The following is a 13,511-nucleotide window of genomic DNA, read 5'->3' on the forward strand; positions in this document are numbered from 1 at the left end:
GGTTGAGTTGGACTCACAGTTGGAGTATCCAACGGCTCTAACTGTTGGAAACGGTTGGTTAATGACGCACTCTGAGTCACATAAAGCCAACGCTGACCCTCGTGGCATCCTCGAGTTCATGGGGGAGCCAATACAGGCACGGACCCCCGTGCCTTGAAAGGGGCACCGGTCTGTGCCCCTCCTGTTACTGCCGCCGCTGGTTGGCCCGCCGGCGGCTCGCGGGTCCGCAGCCCAGCCAACCCTATGGCTCCTAGACCCCGCATGGGGATGGTGATTAGACGCTGATTTCGGAATAGTGGCGTAACCGATGAATACGAGCCGAGACTCCGGTATAAGATGTCGCGTCGCAGCTACCCAGGGAGCCAGCAACTTGACTTGATCAGATTGTTAAAATGGCCACGCAGGAAAATATTCAACATCTTATCCAAATTCGCAACGCTCGGCTAAAGGAAGCGTCGGAGGCGCGCGACGTAGATGCGCTCATGAAATGGCAGGCCGCCGATACCACATTTATAGACAAGAGTGCGCTAACCCTGACTTTGGATTGCGATTACGTCTTGCGTTTTGCTAATTGTTAGTGCATGGCATCGTCGTCTCTGGCTGGGACGCCGTCCGCGACCACTATGCACAAATCTACCTCGCCATGCCGACGTTTCGCATCCTCCAATCCGAGACAACCGGATATACCCCCGAATTCGTGGTTAGCGAGTTTGAGTGTGAGGCCGTTCCTGGCGCGGATATGCCGCAGTGGGGCGTAAAGAAAGGTGACGTCCTTCGAATGAAGGCTGTTTCTATGTTTTGGTGGCGATGGGAAGGCAAAGGCGGGTGGATGGGCGCCTTGGACGATGAGGCTGTCAGTGGATGGAAGATTTATAGAGAGAGGGTATACGTTATGCCGGGGTTGTGACCATCTGCAGGCTATCCTGTGTAAATCATCTAAACTGATGTTTACGCACTTTTAAATATATTGAAATTTAAGAAAACGTATGTCTATCGTGATAAGGGTTACGCGCTAATTACCTAATATGGACGCTTCCTTTAGCTTAGGCACTTATATAGTCTCGCTATATATGCGTCGCTATCTGCCGTTACCTGGGATTTTTTCGTTTTGAACCCGACGTCAGCTATTCTAAGTGTGTTTTCCTCGACGTGCTCTTCGGACCTAGGCGCAGATATCCCTCTATTGGCTTATGTGAATTACGGCGCGATCGCACCTCTTAACCGATAACGTAAGTAAGAGGTACCACGGGAAGATAACCCCTATGGGGATTCACCCGCGGTCTACTAATTGCGGAGACTGTAGGTACCTTACCCAATTGAAAGCAGGGAGCGCCGAATGCCCCGCCTCGACCAAAAATCCATCGTGCAGTTAGTTATCGCCACCGCCTCTTCAGTGCCGCCTTGCGTCAAACCACAAAACTTCCCATTGCCACCGCCATCGTCGTGTAACCGCAATTGCATCGCAACCATGGCCCAATCCAAGGCGGCCAAGCGCAAGCGCAAGGCACAGGCGCAAGTCGAGCATCCCAACAAAGCCACCAGGACCGCCTCTCCGTCCACCGAAAACGGCACCGGCGGCTTCGAGCCCAAGAGCCTCCAGACGGTCATCTCGGACGAGGAGCTCGAAATCACCATTGACACCCTCGCGACCCTCGCCCAGTACCCCGGCCTGACCAAGTCGAAGCTGTGCAAGGACCTGAGGGTCGCCGTGTACGACTTTCGCCAGTCGTGCACTACAGGTGTCAACGCTGCTGGTAGGCATAACGTTTATGGTGCTTCTACCTGGCACACAGAGGCTGACACTTCGTCTAGATGGCGCCAATCTAACTGCCCGCGTGTCCGCCGCCCTTGCCGACGAGAAATACCTCGAGGCCAGGATCCTTCTCGCCGAGATGCGCCTCCGCGGCCAGGAGCCCAAGCTCGGCGCCCTCTGCCGCTGGGTCCGCGACCTCGACGTCGTCACGCAGCCCAAGGGCGTCAGCATCGTCGGCCCCGAGCGCTCCACCAAAGACATGGAACTGCTGGGCGTCCTGGATGCCGTTCTGCGTGTGACCTGTCCGGTGGACACGAGCGCCGCCAAGGCTGCGACCGACCTGTCTTCGCACATCGCCTTCCAGACGACCTGGGATCTGCGGCACGCCACCGCATCGCCACACCAGGTGTACGCCTCGGTTCTCGACAAGTCGATTCTCTCTTCTGCGCCAAAAGAGTCCTTGCGTATTATCGAGACGACGCCCGGCCATCTCCGGAAGCCGCCCAACCACCACCCCGCCATCCTCTACACCACCGAGCCAGACAGCGTTGTGCTCTCGCCCGAATCCCAAGACATCACCTTCCACAACCATCCCAGCGTGCCGAACCTTGGCCTCGCCACCAATGTCCTCTCTCCCGCCGAGTGCAAGGCCATCATCGCCGCTGGTGAGAGCGTCGGCTTCATCCCCGACACGCCCATCCGCGAGGGCGGAGATACCAGTGTTCTTGCGCACAACTTTTACTGGATCGTCGACACGGCCTTCCATGACAAGCTCTGGGCTCGCATGGCGCCCTTTGTACCCACTGCGGTCAACGGCCGACTCGCACGGGGCCTCAACCGGCGATTCCGCGTCTACCGCTACGTCCCGGGCGCCGAATACCGCTGCCACATTGACGGCGCCTGGCCCCCATCAGGCATTCGCCCCGACGACACATATGTATACGACGACTCACCGCCGGAGAAGAAGCAAAGTTCGCTCTTCACCTTTTTGCTCTACCTCAACGACGAGTTTGAGGGCGGGGAGACGACCTTTTTCATCCCCGGCCAGCGTGAGGGAGTTCTCAATGCGTATCCCGTGCGACCCGTCATGGGCGGCGTGGCCGTCTTTCCCCATGGCGAGACCAACGGAGCGCTGCTGCATGAGGGAACTAGTGTCAAAAAGGGCGCCAAATACATCATCAGAACGGACATTGAATACGATGTGGAGCCTTCGGAGGCCTAGAGCCCCCGTACCGCATGCTGGGCCTAGAAGTCTTGACAACATCATGGACCATCATGACCGCAGAGCTGGCGCGATTACTACCTTGATGCATGACGAACTGCGGCCGGACACCCGCCAAACTCCAATCGTTGCCTTCAACGACTCGTTGCAAAACCCCCTCTTCTTGCGATGACGCGATCGTCTGCGTTTGACTTCAAGCCGCGTGGTGTGTGTCCAGGCATATGACACAAGACCCGCGTCTGTGTGTTGTGTGCCTGGACTCGATATCGGACCGAACGAGGCGGCCAACGCATACATCACGCCTTGACGGCCTGCAGCGTAAACGAGTGAGGCAGCCGCCACGGTCGGTCCGTCAACGACCACTCCCCTACGAAGCCGTCAGTTCAGTCACATCATGGTCCGGTCCTTCCACCATCCGCTGCTGCTCACCTCGCTCATCCTTGGTCATTTGCCCCGGCAATGCATTCCAAGGCACGCTCTGGTGCTCCGCCAGTCCCGTCACGGTCATCCCCTCCTCCAGCAGAGCCTGCACAATTTCCCCGATGCCGTGGTTAAACGTTGCGGTTTGCGTTGCCTGGAACTTGTAAACCCCCGCGTCGACGTACCCATCCGGATCATCAAACAGCGTTGCCTCCCCGTCGCGCTCAAAGTACGGGTAGCCGAGCACTAGGTCGTCGGTGCGCGCCTCATCCAGGGCCCAGAGCACGGGATGGCCGTCGCGCAGAAACAACCGCCCTCCTGGCTTGAGGAGGCCATGGACCACCTTCGCCCACTGCACTATACTAGGCAGCCAGCATATGGCCCCTATGCCCGTGTAGACGAGGTCAAAGGTGCACTGGGACAAGGTCGCGGGGGCATCGTACACGGTTGCTTCGACAAAGACCAGCTTCTCGCCGCCCGTGCCGTCCGTGGCGCTCGCGAGCTTGCGCGCTTCGGAGAGCGATACGCCCGAGAAGTCAAGCCCCGTAACGGATGAGGCGCCCAACCGCGCGAGACTCAGGGAGTCGGTCCCAATGTGGCACTGTAGGTGGACGCATGGCAGGCCTGTAATGTCGCCGAGCAGCGGGCGGTCAAACTCGACAACCCCGCTGAGAAAGGCTGGATCGGAGAGGAAATTTCGGACACAGTAATCTCGAGATGCGGCATGCTGGACTTGTCAGCTACTACATGCATTCTTGGAGTGGTGGGTTTTGGGGGAGGAAGGGGGAGATTCTCACGACGGGCGCGCGCTCATCCCAGTTGGCACGATTGAGCTCTTCATAGTCCATCGCCACAGCCGGTGGCGTGTCACAAAGATCCAGACAGTGAAGCACGTCCGTCTCAAGATGTAGACGTTGGCCGTCGGCGCCAACGCCGCATCGATAGTTATATATAGGTACACTGGGATCCTCCACATCCCCGCTATGCCGCATTCAGCAGACCGAAGGTGCAGCTCCGCCGCGGGTGTTGATAGGGCTCGAGTTGGAGGCTCATACGGGGTGACTCAGTTTTGCGGCGGGCAACGAAATGAAAGCAGAGGGTTGGCCGTGACGGTTCTCAGCCAGGCGCTGCAGCTCTGTCTTCCCGTTTTTTATGTGGCCACTCATGCAATTATCGTCCGCCACACGGCTTATACGAGACGCCGTATACACGGCTGGCCGGCCGTAAGGAACAGAGGCCGGGAGACATCGTCCACGCTACAGACTCTATGTTACCTGCCCAAGCCAGCGATCTATTCGCCGCCGTCGGATCTGTCGGCGATGGCGTTGCTCTCCGTCACATGTTAAATGTTAAACTATTCTTGAATATTTAGTCGATCGGGAGGCCGTGTCGTCCGTCCATGTGGTGAGCGTTGGCGCTCAACTTGTGCTTGCGAACACGACATCCCTGCTACGTTGAGGCGCTGAAGTTGGACCTCTTGGTGCTTGGCGAACGTGACTCTCTGCCGATACCTAGCTTATTAGTACCGGCGCGAGTTTGGGCATGGGTAGACATAGTTATCCTCCTTGGGCATTTGGAGCCTGTGTCCACCTCTCCAGTCGCCACACACACATCTGAGCAACAAAAAGTGAAGCCGACAGCGCTGGAGCTCGATATCATTCATTGCGCATGACATGGGTCGCAACACTGAGTCAAAGCACACCAACACACGTCGGGTTTGGTCGCCGAGGTAGTTACAGCTTCGGTTGTTAAACGAGTGTGCGTGTTTCTCTCTCTCTCTCTCTCTCTCTCTCTCTCTCTTTTCTCATCCCGCTCGCAATCAATACATGACCAATAACAACAGCCGCGACGATATCCTTGCTACACGTTGATAATGCCTGCATTCCAAAGGCTTGAGCCCCTCCACCCGTATTTTCCATTTCAAGCTTGTTGAGAAGCTCCGAGAACCAGAAAAGACAAAAAACGGCCAACAGAGCGAGCGCGCTTCTCGCCTACCAGCAGCAATGAGATTGTGTGACGCGCCGTGCTTAAACTGCCCGCATCACGAGGGGCTCTAGGAAAAGCCAAATTTCGCGAGTTCCTCGTCTAGCGGGGAGCCTGACCATGCCTCATCATAGTGAGGATGTAGGCGCAACGATTGCGCCTGGGGGATCAGATGCGTCTCGGGGAACGGATACGCCACGCATTCATCCAGACCCTTGTCAATGATTTCGTCCAGATGGAATTCTTCGAGCACACCACCGCCGTACTTGACATCCTTAGGCGCGTAGTCGTAGCACTGTCCCCTATAGCAGATGTTACCCTTTTTAGGGCACTATGTAGGGATTATCGCCCCCCCCCCCAATGGTTAGCGGGTAACGGACAGGCGAAGGTTCCAGAGCCCGCTCTTAAGGCAACACATGAGACTCACTCCGTGAGAGCATGGCTCCTTCTTAACCACGAACATTGCATGTTCCTTCTCGCCGGTATAAGTGTGGTGGTATCTCCCAGCAACGGTCGTCCCTGAGTCGAAAATCTGACCCCGGTGCTTCCCGTGCCTCACAGGGAATATGCACTCGCCGCCGTTGGTCGTGTCGCAAATCTGGTTTCTTCGGTATCAGTAGTCGTACCACTGACGCTCAGGCTGTAGGTCTGAGGTCTGCTGGTGAGGGACTTGATGGGGAGAAACGTACCCCTGGAATATGGGATGTCCCGGAAATCTCGAGGCGACCCTTCCAGATAGGCTAGAGGGGAAAGAATTTAGTAGCTGGAAGAATTCCGGCAACGCAAAGACGCCAGCTTGTGTAAAGACATACGTCGTCTGCGCGTGCCGTAGGGGGGAAGGGCGAGGGTGAGGCCATGACATGGCCGCAAAGAGAGGCTGCAAGGAGCCACTGTAGGAGGTACATGAAGTACTGCATCGTCACAACGCTGCCTTCGTAGTCGTTCCGGGTTGAATGTTGATGTTGGGTGCTAAAGCTTGGTCTGCTGGGGAGGGACGATGATGTGTTCAGGCAAAATATCCTGGCTGTGGGAGTGGGCAGATCCTGCTCTTTATACATGTCGATTGAAGCTCCGTGCCAGGAAGTGCAACTACTCGGCGGCCTAATGTGTGTGCAGCGCATACACTTCGAAACACGACGGGCACGCTCGCTGAAATTGCAGCCGTAATCGGGCGAGAGGCCCCCGTATGATAAGGCTATTGTTCTTAGGCTCCAGGCAAAGCAGGTCATGTTGTTGTTACCAAATCCCACACGAGCCGTGCAAAGCAGTTGATGACAAATTTGGCCAACTCATTCGAATATTGGGAGCCAATGTGCCTTGTTGTGTATTCGTGCCTATTAGCATATGATTGTAGTATGAAACAACCAACCGGGCATAGGCTGGACATCGCTGCGGTAATATCCCACATATCAAGTCTAGACCAGCGCCGAGCGCGCTGTGGTGGTGCATGATGCGGCCCAGATCGATGGCCGCAGCGGCTGCAAGTTGTCGTCTTTGCTTGCCTACGGTGCATTCTCGGACGCAGGAAGTCGGACCGTAAAGTTGTGTTTCATGTTGTTTATCCGTGAGGTTCTGCATTATCAACCAGTTCGCAGACTGGCTCAACGGCCCGACAGGACCACTGCTGGCCCCCCCAACGATCAACGCTCGGCCTGAGGGTCGACACCTGCAGCATCTGTAAGTAACGGTTATCCATCGATATTTCGTTTTTTTTTTTCGAACCCACGATGTGGTCAAGGCGAGAGTGGCTAGGACTTCACCCTCTTCCACCTGTGTAGCGGAACGGGGTCGCCCTGACGTGCTAATTGAGAAAGGGGGCACAGCACAATGAGGCTCAAAAGGATGATATGGAGAGACTATGACTATGACTGTGGTCTGCAAAGATGCAGCTATATAGCTGCAGACCTAAACGAGGAAGGGCCAAACCGGGATCCCTAAACCGGGAGTCCCAAACAGGGAGGCTGACCAATCTCAATACTAATGAAGAACATGAGGGTGTGTGTGTGTGCAACGTGGTGCGCCGTGCATCAGCGGTGCTGAGCATTTATTAAGCTTCTTCATCAGTTTCATTACTCCGTGTCTGCCTATTACCCAAACGTAAACATCTGATTCAATGCTCCACTACACCTCGTAGTGTTGACGTAATTCCCAGTGCCCAGCAGACATGTAAACGCCCCATTCTTCGGCTTCAGCGTCAACGGCCCGACGCCGCCTTCGAACAAAAAGAGCTGCGAGTCGGCCACGGCCCCGCTGCCGTCTGCTCGGCCTCCACACGAGAATAGATAGATTTGGTCTTCACCATCGTCGTAGTTGAGGCACGCCCGCGTCTGGTTGTTGACCACGAGCATCTGCCCGGGTTGGTCATTATGTTGCCCCTTGGTGATGAGGTCCCATCCTTGGCCGCTCGCGCCGCTGCTGCATTGGACGATCTGGACCGGCGTGAGGTTCGCGCGGGAATCCCCGGAAAGCCTGTCGGCGTACAGGCAGAGCCCGTCGGATGTCTTGATTGGCATGTTGGAGAGGTGTCGTCTGGCCTGCTCGTCGTTTCTCTGCGCCTGGTTGAAGGCGTCGTCGTCGAGTTTGTCGACCCCTCGCAGTGTGATACGTTGAGCAACTGCGAGCAAGGGAACCAACAGCAGCAGGAGGCTCGCGCGCATCGTTGGGAACACCAAATGTCAGATATGAGCGATCAGAACGTTGTTGGGGTTGGCGAGATGACTATCATGGACCGCTCCTATCTCCGCAGGAAGGCGAGGTTACGCTGGACGAAGCACCAAACGAACGACAGCATCGCGTAGCGAAAGGACGGTTTGACAAACAGACAACGAAGCGGGAGAGGCGGAGGACGTAGCCTGCGTACGTACGACTGCCAGGCCATGGCTTTGACTAAATATTGGGGGGGGACTTCGCGTCCCCTCTACTCAGATGAAACGGCTGGGCCGCACTGCTTCAACGCCGGGGGGCCAAGTACGTAAGTGACTTGCTCCGCGCGCCACCGAACTGAGTCTTTTGCGTTCAATGCCCCGTGGCAGAATCTATCTGACTCGAGTCGCCTGCCTCGTCGGCCCCCCCCACGCCTAAGAGCAGCCACGTTGTGCTTTCGTCAAATCACGGCTTGCCTCTTCGACATAGGTTCCCGCAAAACGTCTGCGGGTTGGCCCGCGCTCATTGCGGCACGGACGATTTTTTCGCGCTTGCGGGGTGCATGGCTGAGATGATACGGGGCCTGGTGGCGTCAACCAACAAGTTGCCGGCTAGGCATGCCTTGCATTGTTTCAAAAGGCACTCTTCATATTTGCTGAGCAAGCAGTAGATGCACAGCAGCATAATATACGTATTCCTGCTGTAAGGGTTCTAGCTTGATCATCCGCCAAGAACATGAAGCCAATACGACCGGTCTTATACAATCTTTCTTCCGCAACTCCCCTCTTTACCATACAGACAACTTGTAACGCGGGTCAAGACGCCCTCGCAAGCGATTGGTCACTCGCAGCTTTCTCCTGCTCAAGCGTAGTAGCAGTAGCAGCGCCTGTGTGCGACATATTAGTTACCTGGGCATCAAATTGCTGCTGCAACGGTGGCACAATGGAGACTTACTGCCAGCCGAGGCCACCGCACTCTCCCTTCTTGTAGTATCCACTGGGGCCCTTGCACTTCTTGCACTATCCAACACGACTGTTAGGACTGCGCTGGAGTCCGGCTTTTGAGGTAGAGGGGTTCATCAGCGGTACTGTATCTACTCACACGATCGTTGCAGAGGTCTCCGCCACCAACGCCCTTGCAGGACCCAGCGGCACCGCAGGCACGAGCCTCTAGGGTGTTGATGTTCTCGGAACGCTCAGTCATATCTACTGCCTCGCCGGCGGGCATGGCCGCGATGGCAGGGATAAGGAGGGCGAGGACGACGGGAACCTGAGCGAACTTCATGGTGATGGGTAAAGTGAGTTGGCTTGCTGAAAATGCGAAGAGGTTGTGTTGTGATTGGGTTGTTGATCTGTTGCTTCGAGACGCTATGCTCTTGAGTTAGAAGACTGGTCGTACTTATAGAGCTCAGTCTATTTATCTTCGGAAGCACTTCATTCCGTTCTGACCTTCGGAATATCCTTGGAATTTCCGTTTGCCTCTCAATTCTCCCCATTCTTACATCTTGAAGCCGCCAAGTCGGACTTTTGACTAGCTCAACATGTCATGGACTTGAGGTTTCGATTCTATTCTCGGGATGCAGATCGTCAGGGGCCAGCCAGCATGACTACAGCGGCCAGCCTGCAAGAGCGCAGAGTGATGACGGCACGCCAGCCTTTGTGAGAAGCCACCGCCCTAGCCTGATGTGCAATGCAAAGACGAATCCCTACATGCCTCGCGCCCTCCATCTGTCGTACGCACCAAGTTGCCTCTCCGCTGCAGAGCGACCGGGGAAAGATGCCCCCAAATGGTGGCCGGGCATATGCGATGTTCTAAAAACAGAACAAACGACGTGAGCGGTGGTACTTTGGCTGCAGGTCCCGCCAGCATGTCGTTGGACGTCGTGGTGCAGTGTGGCGTTGAGTGTGGTACGCCGGGTCAACTATGCCCAGCCTCTCGCCTGGCTCCCCAGCACACCCACTAATAAGAGTATGGCCCGACGACCCGGCCGATGACTTGTCAGCAGACGTCTTGGCAAGGGCGATGATCGTGGCGATCACTCTGCGTCAATGTCAGCAGCGTCGCCTCGGGCCGCGCTCAGTGTTGTGTTGCAGTGTCGTAAAGAGCGTACGAAAAAGGACATCAATGCGTTAAAACATGACAATAATGCATAGTCAAGACCCGATTCGTCGTGGTAATGCCAGCTACCTTGTACGAAGTACGAAGTATACTGTACGAAGTACGAAGTACAAATGGGCCAAAGGGTAGCATGACACAAAAACTCGGCTCATCGGCTAATGCTGCAAAAGACGCGCAGCGTCGCGTCCTCGTAGCGTTTACATTGACACTATTTGGAGAAGTACAACATGTTTCTTTCTGTCTACGACCCTTCCAATTTGAACCCCTCTAGCAAGAGCAGTAAGGAATGCCACCGTTCTGGTACTTGCAGCAGCCCGGGTTGCACTTGTTGTTCAGCTGGACGACACCATCGTGGCAGATAATCTAGTCTCTGTTGAGCCATTATCCTTTGACAACGGCACAAGGTCACTAGCCAATGTTCACTCACGACGTTGGAGCATGAGGGGTCACAGAAGTAGGCACCCTCGCTCGTGGACGGGCACTTGTCGCCGATGGGGTGGGTTGGGGAGCAGTCGGCAGCGACGCCGGCGGCGAGCAGGGCGGCGACAGCGCCAGACAGGAGTGCGTTGAAGTGCATATTGAAGGTTTATGAGTCGAGAGAAATGGTAAGAGACAAACTCCATCAAGCGCCGCATTACCACGGATTGAGTGGTATTTATATTCCAAGCGTGAGGCCCGCTAGTCGCCTTGTACGGATACCTCCGACCCGGAGTCTCCAGATGTTGATCCTTCGCGCCGGTTCTTCGTCCCACTGTGAGATTTTAGATCTTCTATGCCTCAATAGACGTCGTCTATGGCTCGAATTAGTGGAACCGCGGGTGGTGACACAAGCTGCGTGTATGTTCAACAACGATGCGGCTACCGGCACGAATTTGCATGGTTGCAACGCATATCCACGCACCGAAACTCATTGCCCTTTGAGTAACGCTAGCTGCTAGGCTTCGTGTCATGCCTGCAACGGGCGATCGCATGCTGCCAATGGGAAGATTCGGAACGGGAAATACCTGGTCCTCAAATGCAGCATTGCCCCTCCCGTCTCACCACGGCCCGGTATTCTACATCCTCGTTCTCCACCGCCTGTCTTGGCCGGACTTTGCGAAACCTGCTTTGGCCGATGATCCGATAAAGCTCATGATATAGCAAAGGAAGTGCCGCTGGCATTATGGCCAATGCGACTTTCATCGACCCGTTCTATAGCTTTGATTGGAGCCGTGGGCGATTGTAAGCTAGTTCGACATCGTGGCGACCTGATGGTATATCGTAGATAGAATGCGAGCTGAGCCTGCCGAGCCTCGCTTGGCCCACAGATCTCCCCGCTGATCGTCGGGAGACCCCTGCAGAACGGATTGTTCAGCCATTCACATGAAGTCATGGACGTACGCGTCGGGAATATCGGTGCCTCGGGTCCGTGGCCCCGACCTTCCCTCCAGCCTCTGAAGGAACGCTTCGTCAAAACAGCACTTCGCTACTAGAGAGCTGCATATATATTCCCCACGTAGAGAGTGTAACTTCTCCAGCACATCCGGTTATAACCATAGTCTTGTGCGGGAAGAGACTGGACCACTGAGATGAAGTGCCGGCGGAACGCAACGTGAAGTCGTGAGCTCTGTGATCCTGTATTAATAACGTGAGCTTGAGCTCGTCCACCGTACGGGTGCATTCCCATTTGCAGCGCTGCCAGAGCCTATCGCTGCTCCAGGTGAGAGGTTTGGATGCTCAGGCTCGATATCATGGAGCGTCCCGAAAGCAGATGGAAACGAGACGCGAGCGTGCTTACGATATCACGCATCGCAGTCAAAGCACGGGAGAGGGTCCTGATGCCCTTATATGGCTCATGCATAGCAGGTGCTTAGTGGATTCTTAACTAGTCTGTTCGGAAATACTAGCTGACTACAGCATGTTCGCGATGCTATCGAAGCTTTCAGTATTGCATGGCGGCTGTAGCACATCAATATTGCTCAATTCACTACCACCACCTTCGTGCTATTCAGCAAGAATCGTTAGCCTTTTGTCCATTGCAACCCGATATCAAGGGCCAAGTCGCGCGCTTACCCATACCACATACGGTGGACACACTTCTTCTGCCCTGTTCTAAAGTCCTCCCGGCACCTCGAGCATGGCTGGCCCGCGATCATTGGGCATCCTCCGCAGTCGTCATCCGTCGTGCAGTGATCTGACACATCGCGCCCGGTCCTACCGTACACCCTACGGGGCGCACACCTCCGCTCGTTTGTTCCAAACACCGTACGACACTTCGAGCAGAATTCGCCCACCTTTGTCGAACATCCTCCGCAGTCATCGTCCGTTACGCAGGAAAATGGTCGTTTGGCTTCTCGTGCCAAAATATTGCTCGTCCCCGGCGGGGTAGCACTGACTAGGCCGGCAAGGACGGCAACGGCAATGCTAGTGGCAAACTTCATTTTCGCAGCTGAATTGAACGCCTTGAGTGATGGTCGTTGAATGGATTGAGACTTGGGAATCGACTTGTTGATGCAAGTGAGGCACAGTTGTTACAAGAGCACAGCCCAATCGCCTTTATATCCTCGGTAGAATCATTCACGCACCCCATATGTCTAATTTCCCATAGCACTATTTCCTCAACCCCGCTTGCATTACACAGACGGAACATAACCCACCGTGGAAGATGACGCAACGAAAATGCACGCTCGGGCGATAGCTATCAGGCAACCATTCACCCAGCTCTTCGTAAATCATACCATACACCTCCACTTATCATAGCGCTCGTCACGTTAGCTCATGTAGGCTCACTATAGTCTTCAAGCACTTATCACGCGTACTTATCACGCAGCCCCATTTCATATGCTTTAGGGTTCTGCCTGATTTATGCATTGGCTCGCCGGTAATGCGGAATGAAAACGATCCTTCCGGCTTTAGTGACACGATAGAACTCGATGGCATCGATGTAGACGAGCTGGGACTGCTCAAAAAGGAGATTTGGCTACCGTTTCTTTAGTTTCGTCGGTACGTGGCTTGCTTGGATATAGTCTACCTCTACATTATAGACTACGCAGTTTCTCGCCAGAGCCGATCCCGTAAAGCTTCATTGGCGCTACGAAACCGAGAAAACTCGATGGCAAGCGTGACGATAACCAACAATGTTCAACTCGCTTATCTCGTGGTGCGAGCGAGAAATGTTGCTTATTCCGTCCCCTGCTCTATTCTCGAGACGGCGGAAACCCTTCTTCCGAAGGTGAGAGCCCGGAGGGCCACATGCTGTGAGCTACGCAATGAATAATACATCCAGTTAAGAACGAACACAACGCACTTTCTGGGCGTCACAAATGACAGTACGCTGACGGCTCGGCATTATTCGAGCGTTGGCGACATGTTTTCATGCCTTTCTGTGGGGCA

General features: G+C 55.1%; 7 protein-coding genes across 8 annotated transcripts; 2 read left to right on the forward strand and 5 right to left on the reverse strand.

Moving 5' to 3' along the window:
* Positions 1-152: 152 nt before the first annotated feature.
* On the forward strand, positions 153-956 carry JDV02_002956 (uncharacterized protein). Its single transcript, XM_047984037.1, has 3 exons — positions 153-222; positions 297-522; positions 579-956. The coding sequence occupies exons 2-3, from the start codon at positions 393-395 to the stop codon at positions 905-907; spliced, it is 459 nt and encodes a 152-aa protein (XP_047840009.1). The 5' UTR covers positions 153-222; positions 297-392; the 3' UTR covers positions 908-956.
* Positions 957-1,374: 418 nt separating this feature from the next.
* Positions 1,375-4,595, forward strand: JDV02_002957 (uncharacterized protein). Its single transcript, XM_047984038.1, has 2 exons — positions 1,375-1,754; positions 1,813-4,595. The coding sequence occupies exons 1-2, from the start codon at positions 1,469-1,471 to the stop codon at positions 2,973-2,975; spliced, it is 1,449 nt and encodes a 482-aa protein (XP_047840010.1). The 5' UTR covers positions 1,375-1,468; the 3' UTR covers positions 2,976-4,595.
* Positions 2,789-4,327, reverse strand: JDV02_002958 (uncharacterized protein). Its single transcript, XM_047984039.1, has 3 exons — positions 4,193-4,327; positions 3,405-4,122; positions 2,789-3,342 (listed from the first exon to the last, which is right to left on the reverse strand). The coding sequence occupies exons 1-3, from the start codon at positions 4,241-4,243 to the stop codon at positions 3,272-3,274; spliced, it is 840 nt and encodes a 279-aa protein (XP_047840011.1). The 5' UTR covers positions 4,244-4,327; the 3' UTR covers positions 2,789-3,271.
* An 853-nt stretch (positions 4,596-5,448) lies between the features above and the next one.
* JDV02_002959 (uncharacterized protein) lies at positions 5,449-6,235 on the reverse strand (the record flags this gene model as incomplete). Its single annotated transcript, XM_047984040.1, has 4 exons — positions 5,449-5,709; positions 5,806-5,976; positions 6,068-6,118; positions 6,191-6,235. The coding sequence occupies 4 exons, from the start codon at positions 6,233-6,235 to the stop codon at positions 5,449-5,451; spliced, it is 528 nt and encodes a 175-aa protein (XP_047840012.1).
* Positions 6,236-7,465: 1,230 nt separating this feature from the next.
* Positions 7,466-8,035, reverse strand: JDV02_002960 (uncharacterized protein; the record flags this gene model as incomplete). Its single annotated transcript, XM_047984041.1, has 1 exon — positions 7,466-8,035. The coding sequence occupies one exon, from the start codon at positions 8,033-8,035 to the stop codon at positions 7,466-7,468; it is 570 nt and encodes a 189-aa protein (XP_047840013.1).
* A 700-nt stretch (positions 8,036-8,735) lies between these two features.
* Positions 8,736-9,595, reverse strand: JDV02_002961 (uncharacterized protein). Of its 2 annotated transcripts, none has more exons than XM_047984043.1 (4): positions 9,470-9,595; positions 9,123-9,372; positions 8,976-9,040; positions 8,736-8,907 (listed from the first exon to the last, which is right to left on the reverse strand). In XM_047984043.1, exons 1-4 carry the CDS (start codon positions 9,514-9,516, stop codon positions 8,883-8,885), a joined length of 387 nt encoding a protein of 128 aa, XP_047840015.1. In that variant the 5' UTR covers positions 9,517-9,595; the 3' UTR covers positions 8,736-8,882. The 2 variants fall into 2 exon arrangements, with proteins under 2 accessions (XP_047840015.1, XP_047840014.1); XM_047984042.1 differs by having other exon boundaries at positions 9,123-9,388.
* A 692-nt stretch (positions 9,596-10,287) lies between these two features.
* JDV02_002962 (uncharacterized protein) lies at positions 10,288-10,851 on the reverse strand. Its single transcript, XM_047984044.1, has 2 exons — positions 10,567-10,851; positions 10,288-10,502 (listed from the first exon to the last, which is right to left on the reverse strand). The coding sequence occupies exons 1-2, from the start codon at positions 10,714-10,716 to the stop codon at positions 10,407-10,409; spliced, it is 246 nt and encodes an 81-aa protein (XP_047840016.1). The 5' UTR covers positions 10,717-10,851; the 3' UTR covers positions 10,288-10,406.
* Positions 10,852-13,511: the final 2,660 nt, after the last annotated feature.

The sequence above is a fragment of the Purpureocillium takamizusanense genome, chromosome 2, assembly GCF_022605165.1.
Source record: "Purpureocillium takamizusanense chromosome 2, complete sequence".
NCBI lineage: Eukaryota > Fungi > Ascomycota > Sordariomycetes > Hypocreales > Ophiocordycipitaceae > Purpureocillium > Purpureocillium takamizusanense.

Bases quoted from the DNA above. Each gene is read 5' to 3' on its own strand.
- JDV02_002958 (XM_047984039.1), bottom strand. From the start codon at position 4,243: ATGGACTATGAAGAGCTCAATCGTGCCAACTGGGATGAGCGCGCGCCC. The intron at 4,123-4,192 runs GTGAGAATCTCC...TGACAAGTCCAG, and splicing joins GGGATGAGCGCGCGCCCGTC to CATGCCGCATCTCGAGATTA. The intron at 3,343-3,404 runs GTGAGCAGCAGC...ACGGCTTCGTAG, and splicing joins AATGACCAAGGATGAGCGAG to GGGAGTGGTCGTTGACGGAC.
- JDV02_002956 (XM_047984037.1), top strand. From the start codon at position 393: ATGGCCACGCAGGAAAATATTCAACATCTTATCCAAATTCGCAACGCT. The intron at 523-578 runs GTGCGCTAACCC...GCTAATTGTTAG, and splicing joins TACCACATTTATAGACAAGA to TGCATGGCATCGTCGTCTCT.
- JDV02_002961 (XM_047984043.1), bottom strand. From the start codon at position 9,516: ATGGGGAGAATTGAGAGGCAAACGGAAATTCCAAGGATATTCCGAAG. The intron at 9,041-9,122 runs GTGAGTAGATAC...CGTGTTGGATAG, and splicing joins GAGACCTCTGCAACGATCGT to TGCAAGAAGTGCAAGGGCCC. The intron at 8,908-8,975 runs GTAAGTCTCCAT...TGTCGCACACAG, and splicing joins TGCGGTGGCCTCGGCTGGCA to GCGCTGCTACTGCTACTACG.
- JDV02_002957 (XM_047984038.1), top strand. From the start codon at position 1,469: ATGGCCCAATCCAAGGCGGCCAAGCGCAAGCGCAAGGCACAGGCGCAA. The intron at 1,755-1,812 runs GTAGGCATAACG...CACTTCGTCTAG, and splicing joins TACAGGTGTCAACGCTGCTG to ATGGCGCCAATCTAACTGCC.
- JDV02_002962 (XM_047984044.1), bottom strand. From the start codon at position 10,716: ATGCACTTCAACGCACTCCTGTCTGGCGCTGTCGCCGCCCTGCTCGCC. The intron at 10,503-10,566 runs GTGAGTGAACAT...AACAGAGACTAG, and splicing joins ACCCCTCATGCTCCAACGTC to ATTATCTGCCACGATGGTGT.